General features: G+C 44.7%; 2 protein-coding genes across 2 annotated transcripts in view; one reads left to right on the top strand and one right to left on the bottom strand.

The window, feature by feature from the left end:
• The window catches only part of LOC134342073 (zinc finger protein 229-like), a 170,156-nt gene that overhangs the window by 129,340 nt on the left and 21,347 nt on the right, over nucleotides 1–19,469 (top strand). The gene's annotated exons all lie outside the window — the stretch shown is intronic.
• Nucleotides 1–19,469, bottom strand: part of LOC134342079 (zinc finger protein 850-like) — a 29,752-nt gene that overhangs the window by 9,101 nt on the left and 1,182 nt on the right. The window contains exon 2 of the mRNA XM_063040025.1: nucleotides 11,899–13,516. Coding sequence (XP_062896095.1) covers nucleotides 11,899–13,193 — 1,295 coding nt within the window. The 5' untranslated portion in view covers nucleotides 13,194–13,516. The remainder of the gene's footprint in view (nucleotides 1–11,898; nucleotides 13,517–19,469) is intronic.

Raw genomic sequence — 19,469 nt, forward strand, 5'->3', positions numbered from 1 at the left:
CGAATCCCCTATCACCCCTTTGACTTTCCTCTGCCAGGTAATCCCCCCAACAGTTTCTAAAGTAGCCCACCTGTTGTTGTGTGGGATGGCCACAAGGGTACTCTGCGATGGCTATTTAATCTTATTCCCCTTCCTGACACTCACCCAGTTTCCTGTGTCCTGCACCTTGGGTGTAATTCACCTCTCTTCATGTCATATCTATCACCCCCTCCAGCTCCTGGATGATCTGGAATTCATCCATTTCAAGTTCAAACTCCTTAAAGTGCAGGGTTACAAGTTGCAGCTGGATGTGCATCATGTAGGTGAGGGTATCAGGGACACTGGAGGTCTCCCCACCTTCCCACCAATCTCCCTTCTAATTTGTAATGACTAGTGTGCAGATAAAGCTCGTATTGTGCATTTTTTTACGCAGTGACAACATGTGCACAGTGAACTTTATATAGAGAGCCATTCATTTTAACAGCTGGCAAATCACTGTCAATAAAAACTTTGATGCCCTCTGGGTTTGATCAAGTTCATCTGCACTCTCACACAACCTGTATAGTAGGCCTGTAGCAGATAATGAAGGATTTTCTCTCCACAGCTGTTCCACACTGTCCATATGTGATTTGCTTGCTAAGTGATGCTTACAAAGGTCAGATTTCCAAATAACACTCCACTTCTTCCCACTTGCAAATTCTCCAGCAACTTTTGCTTCACTATAATACACACAGGTAACACCAGTTTCTGTATTGTACATAAATATTTCCCCTGAACCCTCCCCCAGGTGACTGACGGTGGTGAACTCAGTGATGGCAATGCCAATGAATATGAAGGGAAGGGCAGTAGTCTGTCTCATTGGAGTCTGGCACATTTGTGATGTGAAAGCTACTTGTTGCCCTGGACAAAGGTGTTTGATATCATTATGTACACAGAGAGAATGGGACAAAACATGTTCTCACGGGTAGAAAAGTCCAGAACAAGAGGGGGTAGAACAAGCAACAGACACAAAATGCTGGAGGAACTCAGCAGGCCAGGCAGCATCTATGGAAAAGAGTACTAATGCTGAGTTCCTCCAGCAATTTGTGTGTGTTGCTTGGATTTCCAGCATCTGCAGATTTTCTCTTGTTTGTGACTGGAGGCAGAACAAAGGTGATTTTCTCAACAGCTGATGTAAAAGATTTTGTTCCCTTTCTCCGAGTTCCCGATCCTTGCATTTAGACAGCTGGAGCTCAGCTCTGTCTGAGAGATCCATCGGTTCCCATTCCCTCATCAGCCGGAAGCTCCCCGGAGTCCGTGTACGGATGGTGGGGCTGAGAGAGAGGGAAGAGAGCAGGACTGTCCCGGGATTGTGGGTCACGGAGTCTGGAGCTCACAGCAACTACCCGAAGTCGGTGTTGAAAACGCCCGCCCGGTGAGACCCCCAACCCGGAGATCCCTTCTTACCTCAACCGATCATCCGGGGCCTTTTGTGCACCGCGCGCCGGTGAGCTCGAGCTTGGTCGGTTTAACGGCTGGGCTACTAATCACGTGACCAGACCCTCCCCGACCGCTGTCAACAGAGGAGTCACGCGCTGCGTTATTCCCATTGGTGGGAAGCGATGTCAATCACTGCTTCCAACCAATAGCAGAGGCGGACCAACCGAGAGGGCGTTACCCCCGCTGACACCGTCTCCCGAACTTTCCGTCACGGCGGGACAACCGTCAAAGTAAATGTCCGCTTTCTGATTTATTTCCATTTCCCTCCGAGGGAAGTTGGGGCGTTTGTGAAGCGTCTCCTGCGGCCGGAGTCTGATGTGTCGCTGAGAGGTAGGAGGAGACCGCTCGGCCCGTCGGTTTGATGCCGGTTCCCCGGGGAGGGAGAGGGGGATTTTATTGAAAGGATGAAGACGGTGAGAGAGGGGGCGGACAGGATGTTTGTCCCGGTGGGGACAGGAGGGGCTCATCTGTGGAAATGTCTGAGCCCACGGTGGTGGCGAGCAGAGGGATTCACCACATTGGGGGGCAAACACCGGCAGACTGTTGCCCTGCAAACGGGGCCAATGGTCCGGGCAAAGTGACAATTATTTGTGTTTTGTTGAGACTGTACCTGGAATATGGTGTAAAATCCCGCTCCCCACACTAACACGGGTCATACAGACCAAAGAACAAACTGCCGGAGGAACTCAGTGGGTCGGGCAGCATCTGTGGAGGGAAATGGACCGTCAACATTTCGGGCCGAGACCCTCCCTCTGGACTGAGAGTGGACGGGAAATAGTCAGAGAAAAGAGGTGAGGGGTGGGGATGGGGCAAGAGCTGGGGAGTGAGAGGTGGATCCAGGTGAGGGGGAGGTGGGAAGGTGGAAATAGTGACGGGGGTGGGAGGTGAGTGGTTGGGGCAACACGGGGCTGCAGAAGGTGGAAATTAATTCCATAGAGGATTAACAAAGAGGTTAGAGAGTATTTGTTATAGAGAGTGCAATGAAGATTCACCAGACTAATCCCTGGAGTGGTGGGGTCATCATATGAAGAAAGATCAAATGCGATAACCCTTTCATTTGGAGAATCGAGGACTGAGAGGTGAACACATTGAAATGCACAACATCATTACCGGTTGAACCAGGGATCCCAGTCTCTGAAAAAGGGGGTGGACTGTCTGGGACTGAGATGAGGGGAAATATCTCTACTCTGAGTGTGGTGAATGTCTGTAAATCCCCACCACAGAGGGCAGTGAAGACTCAGTGATCGTCCTCACATAAAACAGAGGCCGGCAGATGTGTGGAGACCGGAGGGATCGAGGAAATGAGGATCGGGCAGAAACATGTGGCTGAGATGGGAGAACAGCTGTCATCTTGTTGATGGTTAGAGGGGCTGAATGGCCACCGCCTGCTGTTTCTCACTTGATGTTTCAGTGTTCCTGTCCAGTGAGGCCGGAGGAATGTGAATAGAAATTAGTGTTTATACACATGGACGGATTTAAATGTTTTGGGTCTGAATTGTGTGTTGGACCGGGATGGGAATCGAGCCTGTGACTTGGTGACCTGGGGGTGGAAGGAAAGGGACAGGGAAAATATGGAGGGAAAAGGTAAAAATAGGTATAAATATGGAATGATGTGGGAAACGCGGCGGATGGGTCGGACAACGTGTGAGGGGCGAGGAGCAGAGTCACCGGATCAGATGGGAGACTCTCCACCCGTCAGGTGATCCTGTTTCCTGTTCACATTTTTCCACAGATCTGCAGCATCTGCCGGTCACTGTTCTACGTGTCCATGTAGCTTCATCTTTCACCCGTTCAGACAAGGCAGTGAGATCCGGATCCGTCACATCCTCTCGTTGTGGGTGGACAATGTTTTATTCTGCAATATTTTCAGCATGTAACCATATAACAATTGCAGCGTGGAAACAGGCCATCTCGGCCCTTCTAGTCCGTGCTGAACGCTTACTCTCACCTCGTCCCAGGCCTTTGCCCATAACCACTGGGACTAGGCCTCATTCCACTGTTTTTATCTGCTGAAGAGCAGCCAATGTTTCTGGCTGTAGGACTCATTTATGTGAGAATTTAGCCTTTTGTATTTATCTGAGCTTTTCATAAGTTTAGTTATAGTTTAGTACAGTTTAGTTCAGCTTCACTCCAGAATTTCCAAAGCCACAACCCATTCAGTCAAATAGTTCCACACAATTAAAATAGCTTACAGTATTACATTTTTAAAATTCTTATTTTGTACTACTTACATAATTTAACTATTTGATATGTATATTCTTATTTTAAATCACAATGGTTAAAATCTGTTGTTACAAATTAGCTTCTACTGCTGACATAGAGACAACAAATTACATGACATCTGCCGGTGCTATTAAACCTGATTCTGATAATTGGTCTGGGAGACCCACCACCGGTCACCTGATCCTAGTTACCACAGATCGTAATGTGAGTTTGAAGCCTTTTCTATTTATTTGCATTCCTCAGAAATGACAACAGTTAAGTTTCCTTCTGTGGTTCCAGAGCAGAAGCTCAGTCTGTCTAATATTTCCACACAATTAAAATGGGGAATTTGTTTATTCTTATCAGGTACTGAGCTACAGTGAAAATCTTGCTCGACCTACCATCCACACAGATCAATACATTACAACAGTACATTGAGCTCATATACGATAAAACAATAACTGTAACAAAGCATTATGGCTGCAGAGAAAGTGCAGTGCAGATAGACATATGGGGCAGGGTCACGTCGAGTTACATTGTGAGGTTGAGTCCATTTTATTGGACCGGAGACCATTAATTTGGCTTACAATCGCAAACAGGAAGCCGTCCATGAGCCTAGTGGTATGCGTTTTAAGGCTTTTGTATCTCTTCCACGATGGGGGAATGGGTTTGCAACAATAATGTCCAAAGTTGTGGGCATCCTCGAGTACACGGCCTGCTTTCCCGAGGCAGGGGAAGTGTAGGAAGAGTCCACAGAGGGGAGGCTTGTTTCTATGATGTTTCCAGATGAGACCAAAGTTCTCTGCAGTTCCTTGCAGTCATGGGCAGAGCTTTAGCCATACGAAAGCGTGAAGTATCGACAAGAAGCTCAGAGATGTCAGCCTTCACCCTGCCTTGTGCAGCTGGATCCTGGACTTCCTGTCAGATGGCTGGCAGGTGGTAAGAGTGGGCTCCCTCACCTCTGTCTCTCTGACCCTCAGCACACATGCCCCACAGGGTTGTCTACTTGGCCCCCTCCTTTACTCTCTGTGCACCCATGACTTGTGTCGCCACCCACAGCACCAATCTGTTAATTAAATTTGCTGACAACACTACATTGATTGGCCTAATCCCAAATAACAACTTTCAATCGATCAAATGCTTCCTGACAAGGCTCAGTCCAAACAAACTTTTCACCCTTCTTCAGGAGATTAGTCAGAGGAAGAGTGATATCAGCAAAGTTCTTCCAGAACTTACGATAATATCCAACCATTCCCAGAAACCTTCCAAGAGCCTTCTTACCAGTCTGTCACAAAAACTGTGTGTCAACTGTCTAAGAAAAATAACAAGATGGCTTGAGTGGCAAAAATAGATTAAGGTGCTTTTATTTACAAAAATAGTGGAAAAACAAAAACTTGGATGTCCACATCAAAACAAGAAATTAAAAAAAATGCAATATATATACATACGGCTTGCAATTGTCACCTGTCTAGTTAACAGCCACCCCCAAACTAAACAAAAAAAGAACCCAAAGCCAAGGCTTACAACTGCTAAGCCAATCCCCCGAGACAAACCAAAAGTTAATTAACTCAATTATCTTCCATTTCACACAATCTGAAACTCTACCACCAGTTCTCACAATAAACACATATACTTCATCATAGGATTCACTATTTCCCAGTTAAATAACTTGTATAAACCCCAAAACTTTACCACAAGATGAGTAATTAGGTAACGTAACCCTTGTCCCAGGTAAAGATGGTATCCTCCGCCATCGGCACACCTGTGCAGGTTGCTACTGCCTCTATATAAGACAGCTCTATGCAGCAGCTCTGTTTCAGACCCAGTGACTGTGGAGGAGAGAGACGTCAGATTATCATGACACTTCGGCAAAACACTTATTGGAAAGATGAATATAGAAACATAGAAAATAGGTGCAGGAGTAGGCCATTCGGCCCTTCGAGCTTGCACCGCCATTTATTATGATCATGGCTGATCATCCAACTCAGAACCCCACCCCGATATGAATAAATTGACCTGAGATAATAAAACTGTGACATAGTGTGTTTCCTTTTTTGATACCTATTACTGCTGGGGTTGAGTGTAAAATTGTGACTGTTGATTTATTGTGATGCGTGCACTCACCACAATAACAGAGGGGAATAATGTGTGTGGATGACCCTTTGAGTGTTTTACCGAGTGTACCATGAGACGTCTGTAATCAGTGACGGGCCTTCGTCACACAGTCGGAATAGGAACTTCAGAAATTGCCTGGATTTTGCCTGCACAGGAGCCAACTTGCCTTGACCTACAACACAGCCAAGATAGATCACAGAGGCATGGCCAAATTCACTCTTAGCTAAGTCAACTGTAAGGTTGGCCCTGGAAAGCCTGTCAAACAGCTTTTCTACTACAGAGATATGCTCTTCCCAAGTGTCACTCCCTGTGACTAAGTCATCATTATAGGCATCTGTGTGTCCTAACCCTTGAATTACAGAATCAATCATTCTCTGGAATGTACCTGGAGCATATTTCATTCCAAATGGCGAAACATTGTATTCATACAACCCAGAAGGTGTAACAAATGCAGAAATTTCTCTACCTCAGTCCGTCAATGGAACACACCAATACCCTTTCAACAGATCAATCTTTGTAAGAAATTACCTTTTCCAACCTTATCGATGCAATCATCCACCCTAGGGATAGGATAGGCATCTGTTTTTGTTACTGCATTTACCTTCCTATAATCAGTGCAAAATCTAACACTACCATCAGGTTTGGGCACAATAACGCAGGGTGAGCTCCAATCTGATGTTGAAGGCCTAATAATATCATTTTTCAGCATATATTCAATTTCTTGCTCAGCCAATTTACACTTTTCTACATTCAGCGATATGGGTGTTGTTTAATCGGTTTGGCTTGACCAATATCTACGTCATGTACTGCGACCGTGGTTTGCTTGGGAACATCGGGAAATAAATCTTTAAACTTCAGAGTTAATTCCTTCAGCTGTTGTTCTTGTGTTGGCTGCAGATGAGCCAACTTGCTGTCAATGTTTTCGAGAACAACCGAGTTCATTAGCCTAACTGGGACCATGTTTGGCTTGTGAAAAGTCTCAGACGAGTCAATTGTTTTAGATTGAGGTGCTTTTACTTACAAAAAAAACTTGGATGTCCACATCAAAACAAGAATCTTTAAAAAATACTATAACATATATACACATATACATACATGTATACACATATACATTCATGTATATATATATATATATATATATATTTATTACACACACACTTCATCATAGGATTCACCATTTCCCCGTTAAATAACTTAAATAAACCCCAAAACTTAACCACAAGATGAGTTCATTAGCCTAACCGGGACCATGTTTGGCTTGTGTAAACTTTCAGACAAGTCAATTGTTTCATTCTCAGGGTTGTCAGATTGATATGTTTGACAACACTCACCGATGGTGCCTGCTTGTCAGAATAAGGCTTTATCATATTGATGTGTACCACCTGTGTTAGTTTACGTCGGTCGTGTGTTTTAATAACATAATTCACATCATTAATATGAGAGACTAATTCATACAGTCCATTGAATTTCACTTGAAGTAGAATCGTCAACATTGGAGATAAGGCAAGCACATTATCCCCCACCTTGTATTTTCTTTTGTGTTGGTCCGCTTATCAAACCAACACTTCATTTTGTTTTGAGAAATCTTTACGTTTTGTCTCGCTAGACGACAAGCTTGGTATAGTTTAGTTTTGAACTTCAAAACATAGTCTAACAAGTTAACATGTACATCCCCCTCAATCCACTGTTCCTTTAACAAGGTCAAAGGTCCCATCACTCTATGACCAAATACAAGTTCAGATGGACTAAAGCCCAGTGACTCCTGTACCGACTCTCTTAAGCCTGATTTATACTTGTGCGTCAAGTGTACGCCATAGGCACCACGTACCCTACGCCGTACCCACGCTGTACCCTACGCCGCAGGGTAACGTGCACCTCCTCTAAAAAGTAATTCATGCGTCGCGGTGACGCAGACCGCAACAACTGTGATTGGTCCGCTTGGTAAAATCGCATTTCTGGTTGCTTTTCTCTGCCATGTCTGTACACTGATGCAAAATAAATGGTTGGAGACAATGAACCAAATCATCAAATCTACCTGCCGACATGGGAAAATATTTGAGATGCATTTCCCTGTCCATGTCTGTCACGATGAAACTCAACAGTGTCAGAGAAACCCCACGGCCAACTTGCGTTTTGGTGGTGAAGTGCAGAGCGATGCAGACACAACTACACATACTCGCTACGGCATAGGGCTACGCAAAAATTAAATCGGGCCTACGGTGTAGGATACGGCGTATCCCGAATGCACAAGTATAATTCAGCCTTTACAGTGAACAAAAGCAAATGTATTCCTTCATCCCAGTCGTTCCCATTTTCAACACAGTACGTCTTAATCATTGTTTTGAGGGTAGAATGAAATCTTTCTAAAGCCTCTTGTGATTCCGGATGGTACGCAGACGATGTAATTTGTTTAGCTCCCAGTTCATAAACTACCTGCTGGAATAATCCAGATGTAAAATTACTTCCTTGGTCAGACTGGATTTCTTTAGGCAAACCAAATAAAGTAAAAAAAACTTGTTTGGAGCCTTCGCCACAGTTTTAGCTTTAATAAAATTTGGAAAAGGGTTCACCGAATGCAGGTATAGGCCAGAGTGGGGCCACTAGGGTGACCTGATTAGGTTTACCCACAACTTGACAAGTATGACAGGTTCTGCAAAAGGTCACAATATCTTTCCTCAAATTCGGCCAGTAAAATTCTTTCATAATCCTGTTTACAGTTTTATTCATGTCAAAATGGCCACCTACGGGCATACTGTGGGCCAAAGTTAAAATTTCAGTCCCATAAACTTTAGGAATAATTGCCCATTCCTCACTCGCAGGTATAGCAGGTGGCCTCCACTTCCTCATTAACACCCCATCCTTGAGATAATACCCTACCGTCATTTTCTTAATCTCATCATCTGAGAAAGATGTTTCTTATAAAGCTTCAATCTCAAGGTCTCGGTTTTGTTCTGCTATAAACTCCTTCCTAGACAGGGATAAATCTTTCTCATCAGACTTACTACCTGAATCCTGTTGAAACAATGAAGGCAGAAAAGTCCCCGACAAGTCATCATAACCTGAATCCTGATTTTGGCTATCATGGGTATCAGAATCATGCTGCACAGAACCGTCTGCATTGGCAGACTTTTTAGCCATACTTTGAGTTACTGCGATAAATGTTAAAATCCATCTCTGAGTCGTCAGTGGTTGGTTTAGTTGTCAACTGCACTGCAGGAACAACTTTACCATCTGCCAGGTCATTCCCTAACAGCAAAGTAACATCTTCCACCTGTAAACTGGAGCATAATCCAATCTTAACAGGTCCTGAAACCAACCCTGACTGTAAAGTTACCTTGTGCAATGGAACAGAAACAATGCTGCCCCCAATGCCTTTAATAAGATTTACCTCACCTATCTCAGTCTCATCACCAAACTTTAGAATGCTGTCTAATATAAGTGATTGAGAAGCCCCAGTATCTCGAAAAATTTTCACTGGTACCAGGGTTGACCCTTCCATTACTAATACAAACCCATCTGACATAAAATGATCAAATCCCTTTTTAACTTCGTCCGACCTCTCAGTCCTTAACTGAGCCGCAACAGAATGTTCAGAACCATGTGGGTTTATAGGTGCTTCAACATACAAATCAGAGGTATTTGGGACTGCCTCCTTTTCCTTTTTCTTCTTCAGGACAGAACAATTAGCCATCACATGACCAGCTTTCTTACAATAGTAACAAGAGAGACCAGAATATTTCTCCTTCAACTGCTTACCTTCATCCTTACCCTTGTCGCTAGTCCCAGCTTTAATTTCCGGTTTACCCTGGTTATCCCTGCGACTCTTTTGGAAACTCTTACTCGGGGTAAACATAACCTTGTGGGTTAAAGCAAACTCATCTGCTAATTGAGCAGACTCCTGCAAAATGGCAGCATCCTTTTCATCTAAATACATCTTTATGTCACCAGGGACGCACCTTCTGAATTCTTCAATTAAAACCAACTCTTTCAAGCTGTTAAAATCATCATTTACATTTTTATATGTGCACCAGTGGTCAAGACACACAAACTTCTCATAAGCAAAGTCCATATAGGTCTGGTTCACAGGTTTCCTCGAATTTCTAAACTTTTGCCTGTATGCTTCTGGGACCAACTCATAAGCTTTGAGCACAGCCTGTTTCACTATGTCATAATCAGCTGCTTCATCAACTGTCAAAGCAGAATAGGCTCGCTGAGCCTTCCCCTTAATTACACTTTGTAAGAGAATAGGCCAACCCTCTTTTGGGCACTTTAAACTCTGAGCAACCTTATCAAAATGCTGAAAGTATTTATCAACTTCCGCATCGTCAAGTGGAGGTACCAATTTAACATCCTGACTGCCCTCAAGCTTATCACCAGAGTCTAATGTTAGACCCCTTTGCTGCAATCTCTCTATCTTTTCCAGCTCGAACAGCCACTGTCTTTCTGCTTCCTCCCTGTTTTTCTGCCTCTTCTCTCTGTTTTCCTGCCTTTCCAGCCTCAACCTGCCTCTGCCTTTCCACAGCCTCCATCTTCAATTTTTCTAACTTGTACGGGAGGCCAAGCTCACTGGGTTTACTTTCAGGAAACACCTCCAACTCCTCCACTTTAAACACACCCTCAGATACATAATGTTCAGCTATTATCCTCTGCACCTGTGACCTCCTCATTGTCGATTTCACCTTAGCAAGTTTTAACCTTTTAACAATACTCAACAACTCAATCCTTCTGGTGTCCTTCAGTGCCTTAGAGGTTGGCGCTTCCAGAAATCTATCAACATCCATTGCTGCTGATTTTCCACACTCAAATAAATCAAAAGGGATTTCTCCAATGAAATCGATAATTAATCAATACGCCTCCAAATCTTTTCCTATATCGGATGCAGGTCCCAATTTTGTCCCCGTAACACTATAGAAATGAGTCAGCAGCAATAGACTACACCTAGAGTCTGTTTTTGATGTTACATCCACGATCTTTATTAGTACCTACTAACAATATAGTAACTTAAGCAAGATAAACAAAAATTAACAGTGTTATGTGTATAAATGTGGGTAAATAGAACTCCGAAACTATTGAGCTCAGGGGAAACAAGGCTTGGAGTCTTGAGATGGTGAACTATGAAAGTTCAGTTCAACCGCAGAATAGTTGAGGAGAGAGAGATATTTGTAATCCAGGGTAAATGTCGAGAGAAGGCAATAACGTTAAATTCCACAGCATCCATGGTGGTAAAACGAGGGAACAGTCGCTGTAGATTTTATCTGTCGTCGTTCCAAATCCACATACAAATTATCACCCAAAGTGACTTTTCACAAGGGGTATCGTCTTCAAGTGAATTTCCACACCACACCCAGGCAAGGGTTAACACATAAGTGGTCTTCACAGGATACCCCAAATCCAATCCACTCCTATGGATCAAATGAGGTGACAACCACACATTCGATGTTCGCTGAATTGATAAGTAACCCACCCTTGTGGGCAGAGGAAAGTTCTAAACAGTGACCCTTGGCCACTAGTTCTCTTGTTTCGAACCTTCCATTTTTCCTCCTTCATCTCCATCTGACTCTGAGTATCTCTGTCCTCGGTTAAAACTAAACAAGCAGCGAGCGATGTAAACAAGCTGCAAGTCAGACTGATTTCCATTCTTAATCTCTCTCTCTCTCTTAAAATGACAGTCCACAGAAAATGAAACCTAGGGATTCATAACAATGGCCACTCCCCAGTGTGAACTGACTGGTGTGCCAGTAGGTGGGATGACTGAGTGAATCCTTTCCCACAGACTGAGCAGGTGAACGGCCTCTGCCCAGTGTGAACTCGCTGATGTCTCTGTAGGGTGGATGAATCAGTGAATCTCTTCCCACTTTCTGAGCAGGTGAACGGCTTCTCCCCAGTGTGAACCACTGATGACTCTGTAGGTTGGATGAGTGAGTGAATCTCTTCTCACATTCTGAGCAGGTGAACGGCCTCTCCCACGTACGAACTGACTGGTGTGCCAGTAGGTGGGATGACCGGGTGAATCTCTTACCACATTCTGTTCAGGTGAATGGCTTCTCCCCAGTGTGAACTCGCTGGTGTTTCTGTAGGGTGGACGAATCAGTGAATCTCTTCCCATAGACTGAGCAGGTGAACGGCTTCTCCCCAGTGTGAACTCGCTGATGTCTCTGTAGGTCGGATGACTGAGTGAATCTCTTCCCACATTCTGAGCAGGTGAACGGCCTCTCCCCAGTGTGAACTCGCTGGTGTTTCTGTAGGGTGGACAAATTAGTGAATCTCTTCCCACAGACTGAGCAGGAGAATGGCCTCTCCCCCGTGTGAACTGACTGGTGTGCCAGCAGTCCGGATGACCTAGTGAATCTCTTACCACATTCTGAGCAGGTGAACGGCTTCTCCCCAGTGTGAACTCGCTGATGACTCTGTAGGTTGGATGAGTAAGTGAATCTCTTCCCACATTCTGAGCAGGTGAACGGCTTCTCCCCAGTGTGAACTCGCTGGTGACTCTGTAGGTGGGATGAATCAGTGAATCTCTTCCCACATTTGGAGCAGGTGAATGGCTTCTCCCCAGTGTGAATTCGCTGATGACTCTGCAGATCGGATGACTGAGTGCATCTCTTCCCACAGACTGAGCAGGTGAACGGCTTCTCCCCAGTGTGAACTCGCTGATGTCTCTGTAGATCGGATGACTGAGTGAATCTCTTCCCACATTCTGAGCAGGTGAATGGCTTCTCCCCGGTGTGAAGTCGCTGATGTCTCTGTAGGGTGGACGAATCAGTGAATCTCTTCCCACATTCTGAGCAAGTGAATGGCTTCTCCCCCGTGTGAACTCGCTGATGACTCTGTAGGCAGGATGACCAAGTGAATCTCTTCCCACATTCTGAGCAGGTGAACGGCCTCTCCCCCGTGTGAACTGACTGGTGTGCCAGTAGTCTGGATGACCTAGTGAATCTCTTCCCACATTCTAAGCAGGGGAACGGCTTCTCCCCAGTGTGAACTCGCTGATGTCTCTGTAGGGTGAATGACTGACTGAATCCCTTCCCACAGACTGAGCAGGTGAACGGCTTCTCCCCAGTGTGAACTCGCTGGTGACTCTGCAGGTGGGATGAATCAGTGAATCTCATGCCACATTCTGAGCAGTTGAACGGCTTCTCCCCAGAGTGAACTCGCTGGTGTTTCTGTAGGGTGGACGAATCAGTGAATCTCTTCCCACAGAATGAGCAGGTGAACGGCTTCTCCCCAGTGTGAACTCGCTGATGTCTCTGTAGGTCGGATGACTGAGAGAATCTCTTCCCACATTCTGAGCAGGTGAATGGCTTCTCCCCAGTGTGAATTCGCTGATGTCTCTGTAGGGTGGATGAATCAGTGAATCTCTTCCCACAGACTGAGCAGGTGAATGGTTTCTCCCCAGTGTGAACTCGCTGGTGAGCCATTAGGTCAGATGACCGAGTGAATCCTTCCCCACAAATTCAGCAGATGACCAGCCTCTGCCCAGTGTGAATTGCCTGGTGTGTCCACAGGTGGGAAGACCGACTGAATCCCTTCTCACACACAGATCAGATGAATGGCCTTGTCCAGTGTGAACTTGCTGATGTACCTTCAATTGAGATAACCGAGTGAATCCACTCCCACTGTCTGAGCAGGTAGGATGGTTGATTGAATCCCTTGCTCCACTTCTCAAACATCTGGACAGAGACAGCAAAACTGGCGTGCCATGTTTGAGATTCCAGGAGCCAAATTCCTTCTCGTTTTTAACCTGTAAAAAGATTTACAAAATCCATCAATGGATTAAGACAAAATTTCAGATGAGATTACTTGGGTTGTCAAGGTTTGATCTGGTATCACACTGTTACAGTGAAGTTCAACCCAAGTTGGACAGAGAAATCATCTTCTGAATGGGCACAGTGCTGGTATCTGGAATGACCATCAAATTCTCTGATGCTCTTCCTGTCTCTATAAGAATGGGGCATTTCTGCCATCTCCAATCTGTGACCTGGCTCAGTTTGACTCTCTCCATTGGTATTATTCCCTGTTCCTGCTGAGCCCCATGGGTGCCTGGCCCCACAGTAACTGAAACACCCTCTCAGAAATAGTCTTTCTTGACATGCATCTGGGATTTTCTTTTACGTATTATTAACTTAAATGCCACAGTTTTAACGTCGTATAAAAATTCCTGCTGAGATGAATGGTGGGTCTGCACAGCTGTTAAAAGGACTTAGAGTGAATTTTTGTATTATTTCAGGTTCTTGTCACAGTCACAGAAAACTACAGCACAGAAACAGGCCCTTTGGACCATCTGGTTTGTACTGAACTATTTAAACTACCTACCCCCATACCCCCACCATCCAGGTACCTATGTAAACCTCTTAAATGTTGAAATTGAGCTCACATGCACCACTTGTGCTGGCTGCTCATTCCACACCCGGATGACCGTCTGTGTGAAGAAGTTTCCCCTCATGTTCCCCTTAACGTTTCACCTTTCACCCTTAACCCATGGCCTCTGGTTGTAGTACCGCCCAATCTCAGTGGAGAAAGCCAGCTTGCATTTACCCTATCTATACCCCTCTATCACAATCAAATCTCCCCTCGGTCTTCTACATTCTGAGGAATAAAGTCCTGACCTGCTCAATCTTTCCTTATAACCCAAGTCCTCCATACCTGGCAAAATATAGACCTGTATTCCAAGATGCCTTTCTTCTACAGCACTTCTCAGTGCCCTAACATTCACTGTGTAAGACCTAGGTCCAACCAAAATGCAACACCTCACACTTGTCTCCATTAAATTGCATTTTGCATTTCTTAACCCATTATTCCAGCTGATCCAGATTGCACTGCAAGCCATGATAGTCCTCCTTGCTGTTCACGACACCACTAATCTTGGTGTGATCCACAAATTTGCTGATCCAGTTAACCACACTATCAACCAGATTACTGATATAGATGACACACAATAACAGATCCAGCACTGATCCCTGTGGCAAACCACTAGTCACAGGCCTCCAGTCAGAGAGGCAACCATCTGCTACCACACTCTGGCTTCTCCCAAAGACAGTGTCTCACCCAATTTACTATCTCATCTTGAATGCTGAGTGACTGAACCTTCTTGACCAATCTCCCATATGAGACTTTGCCCAGTGCCTTGCTAATGTCCATGTAGACAATATCCACTGCCTTGCCTTCAACCACTTTCCTGATAACTTCCTCAAGAGACTCTAAGATTGGATAGACATGACCTACTGTGCACAAAGCCATGCTGTCTAACCTTTTATCAGTCCACACCTATCCAAATACTTACAGTATATATCTGGTTCCTGCACATACATTCCAATAACTTACCCAAAACCTATTGGGAAATTTTCAGAAACCAAAAGCAGACAGCTAAATAAAAAAGTCAGGTGAGCTCAGGGCATGGAATCATGATACTGTTGTCATTAATGCATCTTGGTAGCACCCAACAGTCTGAGGCATTTAGAGGAACAAAATATCCCGGCCTCAATATCTCTTGATAAGCAAGGTTCCCTGCACCTGTAACTTTTCAAATTTTATTTTGGCAGGCATGTACAAACTCTACATACTCAAAATTTCACTTCTGAAGGCCTCCCACTTACCAAGTACTCCTTTGCCAGAAAGCAGCCTGTTCCAAACCACACTTGTCAGATCCTTTCTCAGGACCATCAGAATTGACCTTTCTCCAATTTAGAATCTCAACCCGTGGTGCACACCTCTCGTTTTCCATATTTACTTTGAATCTCATGGCATTATGATCACTAACTTCTGTCACCAGCCTGTCATTTCCTAACAGCTTATTGCACACTTCTACGTCAGGAATTCAAATTACAGATTAAGGGCACATTTGACAAACTCTACCCCATCTAGTCCTTTTGCTGTATGGGAGTCCCAGTCAATATATGGAAAGTTAAAATCACTTACTGGAACAACCTTTGCGTCTTGGCATGGTGCAATCTCTCCACAAATTTATTCCTCTAAATCCCTCAAACTGTTGGATGCAACCAAGTCCCCACAATGGATACAACTTCATAATTCCCTGTCCTGAGCTCATCTGGCTTTCCTACGATGCTTCTTGCATTGTGATATACACAGCTCAGCACATTCATCGCACCATGCTCAACCATTTGATTGCTGACTCTGTCTGAGGTCTGAACAACATCTGACTGATGTCAAGAAAACAAACTCTCCCTCATTGTCACAAAAACAAAGAAGCTGACTTTGGACTACAGGAGGAATGGAGACAGGCTAACCCCTATTGACATCAATGGATCTGGGGTTAAGAAGGTGAACAGCTTTAAGTTCCTCAGCATAAACATCACCAAGGATCTCACATATAACCATATAACAATTACAGCACAGAAACAGGCCATCTTGGCCCTTCTAGTCCATGCTGAATGCTTACTCTCACCTAGTCCCACCGACCTGCACTCAGTCCATAACCCTCCATTCCTTTCCTGTCCATATAGCTATCCAATTTTACTTTAAATGATAATATCGAGCCTGCCTCTACCAGTTCTATTGGAAACTCATTCTACACAGCTACCACTCTCTGAGTAAAGAAGTTACCCTCATGTTACCCCTAAACTTCTGCCCCCAACACTCAACTCATGTCCTCTTGTTTGAATCTCACCTACTCTCAATGGAAAAAGCCTATTCACGTCAACTCTCTCTATCCCCCTCATAATTTAAAATTCTTCTGTCAAGACCCCCTCAACCTTCTACGCTCCAAAAAAATAAAGACCCAACTTGTTCAACCTTTCTCTGTAACTGAGGTGCTGAAACCCAGGTAGCATTCTAGTAAATCTCTGTATTCTCTCTATTTTGTTGACATCTTTCCTATTATTCAGTGACCAGAACTGTACACAATACTCCAAATTTGGCCTTACCAATGCCTTGTACAATTTTAACATTACATCCCAACTCCTATACTCAATGCTCTGATTTATAAAGGCCAGCATACCAAAAGCTTTCTTCACCACCCTATCCACATGAGATTCCACCTTCAGGGAACTATGCACCATTATTCCTAGATCCCTCTGTTCTACTGCATTCTTCAATGCCCTACCATTTACCATTTATGTCCTATTTTGATTAGTCCTACTAAAATGTAGCACCTCACACTTACCAGCATTAAACTGCATTTGCCATCTTTCATGTACATGGTCTGTACATACCGGCTGTGTTGTGAAAAGAGCACAGAAGCACCTCTTTCACCTCAGATGGTTGAAGAAGTTGGGGATGGGGCCCAAAATCCAAAGGTCTTTCTACAGGGACACACAATTGAGAGCATCCTGACCGGCTGCATCACTGCCTGGTATGGGAACTGTACTTCCCTTAATCGCAGGAACCTGCAGAGAGTGGTGTGGACAGCCCAGCTCATCTGTAGATGTGAACTTCCCACTATTCAGGACATTTACAGAGACAGGTGTGTGAAAAGGGGCCAAAGGATATCAGGGACTGAATTAACTACAACCACAAACTGTTCCTGCTGCAACCATCCAGGAAACGGTACCACAGCAAAAGGACCAACAGGCTCCGGGACATCATCTTCCACCAGGCCATCAGACTGATTAATTCATGCTGATACAATTGCATTTCTATGTTATATTGACTGTCCTATGTATAAACTATCTGTTATAAATTACTATGAATCACACTTTGCACATTTAGATGGAGATTAGAATGTTAGATTTCTACTCCTCATGTATATGAAGAATGTTTGTAATAAAGTGAATTCAATTCAATTCACCCTCCCCACTATCTGTTCTGTCATTCTGGCTCCCATTTCCCCTACAACTTATTTTAACCACATCACCCCTCCCCCCAACACTGGCACTAGCGAGCCTTACCACAAGGATATAAGTCCCCTCTTGTTCTATTTCTCTAACTAACGAATCCCCTATCACCCCTTTGATTTTTCTCTGCCAGGTAATCTCAACAGTTTCTAAAGTTGTCCACCTGACGTTGTGTGGGATAGCAACAAGAGTACTCTGTGATGGCTATTTAACTTCATTCCCCTTCCTGACTCTCACCCAGTTTCCTGTGTCCCGCACCTTGGGTGTAACTCACCTCTCTTCATGTCATATCTATCACCCCCTCCAACTCCTGGATGATCCGGAATTCATCCATTTCAAGTTCCAACTCCATAAAGTGCAGGGTTACAAGCTGCAGCTGGATGCACATCTTGTACATGAGGACATCAGGGACACTGGAGGTGTCCATATCTTCCCACCAATCTCCCCTCAAATTTGTAATGACCAGTGTGCACATAAAGCTTGTATTATGCATTTTTTACCCACATGTGCACAGTGAATTTTATATAGAGCGGTATTCATTTTAACAGCTATCAAATCACTGTCAATAAGAACTTTGATCTCCTCTGGGTTTGCTTGCTAAATGACGCTTAAAAAAGTAAGATTTCGAAATATCACCCCACTTCTTCCCACTTGCAAATTCTCCAGCAACCTTTGCATCGCCACAATACACACAGTTAACACCAGTTTCTGTATTGTACATAAATATTTCCCCTGGACCCTCCCCCAGGTGACTGATAGTGGTGAACTCAGTGATGGCAATGCCAATGAATATGAAGGGAAGGGCAGTAGTCTGTCTCATTGGAGTCTGGCACATTTGTGATGTGAAAACTACTTGTTGCCCGGGGCAAAGGTGTTTGATATCATTATGTACCCAGAGAGAATGGGTCAAAACATGTCCTCACGGAGAGAAAGTCCAGAAAAGAAGGAGGTGGAACCAGCAACACACACAAAATGTTGGAGGAACTCAGCAGGCCAGGCAGCATCTATGGAAAAGAGTACTGCCTTGCAGAGGGTGGTTCGGGGAGCAGAGAAGGTTATTGGGTCTCCCTCCCTTCTGTCCAAGACCTCTTTCAGAGGCGATGCCTCCAGAAGACACGGTACATCATTAAAGACCCCTCACACCCTCTCCATGAACTGTTTGTTCTTCTGCCATCAGGCAAACGTTACAGAAGCATCAAAACTAAAACCACAAGGCTACTAAACAGCTTCCTCCCACAGGCAGTCAGACTGCTAAATAGCTGCTCTACCTGACTGTGCTTTGGACACTTTTAACTTGCACTGGACATTTATAACTGATTTTAACTGATACGTGCAACACACATCAAAGTTGCTGGTGAACGCAGCAGGCCAAGCAGCATCTATAGGAAGAGGCGCAGTCGACGTTTCAGGCCGAGACCCTTCGTCAGGACTAACTGAAGGAAGAGTGAGTAAGGGATTTGAAAGCTGGAGGGGGAGGGGGAGATGCAAAATGATAGGAGAAGACAGGAGGGGGAGGGATAGAGCCAAGAGCTGGACAGGTGATAGGCAAAAGGGGATACGAGAGGATCATGGGACAGGAGGTCCGGGAAGAAAGACAAGGAGCGGGGGGGGGGGGGGGGAACCAGAGGATGGGCAAGAGGTATATTCAGAAGGACAGAGGGAGAAAAAGGAGAGTGAGAGAAAGAATGTGTGCATAAAAATGAGTAACAGATGGGGTACGAGGGGGAGGTGGGGCCTAGCGGAAGTTAGAGAAGTCAATGTTCATGCCATCAGGTTGGAGGCTACCCAGATGGAATATAAGGTGTTGTTCCTCCAACCTGAGTGTGGCTTCATCTTTACAGTAGAGGAGGCCGTGGATAGACATGTCAGAATGGGAATGGGATGTGGAATTAAAATGTGTGGCCA

This window comes from Mobula hypostoma, unplaced genomic scaffold (genome assembly GCF_963921235.1).
Source record: "Mobula hypostoma unplaced genomic scaffold, sMobHyp1.1 scaffold_51, whole genome shotgun sequence".
Lineage (NCBI taxonomy): Eukaryota > Metazoa > Chordata > Chondrichthyes > Myliobatiformes > Myliobatidae > Mobula > Mobula hypostoma.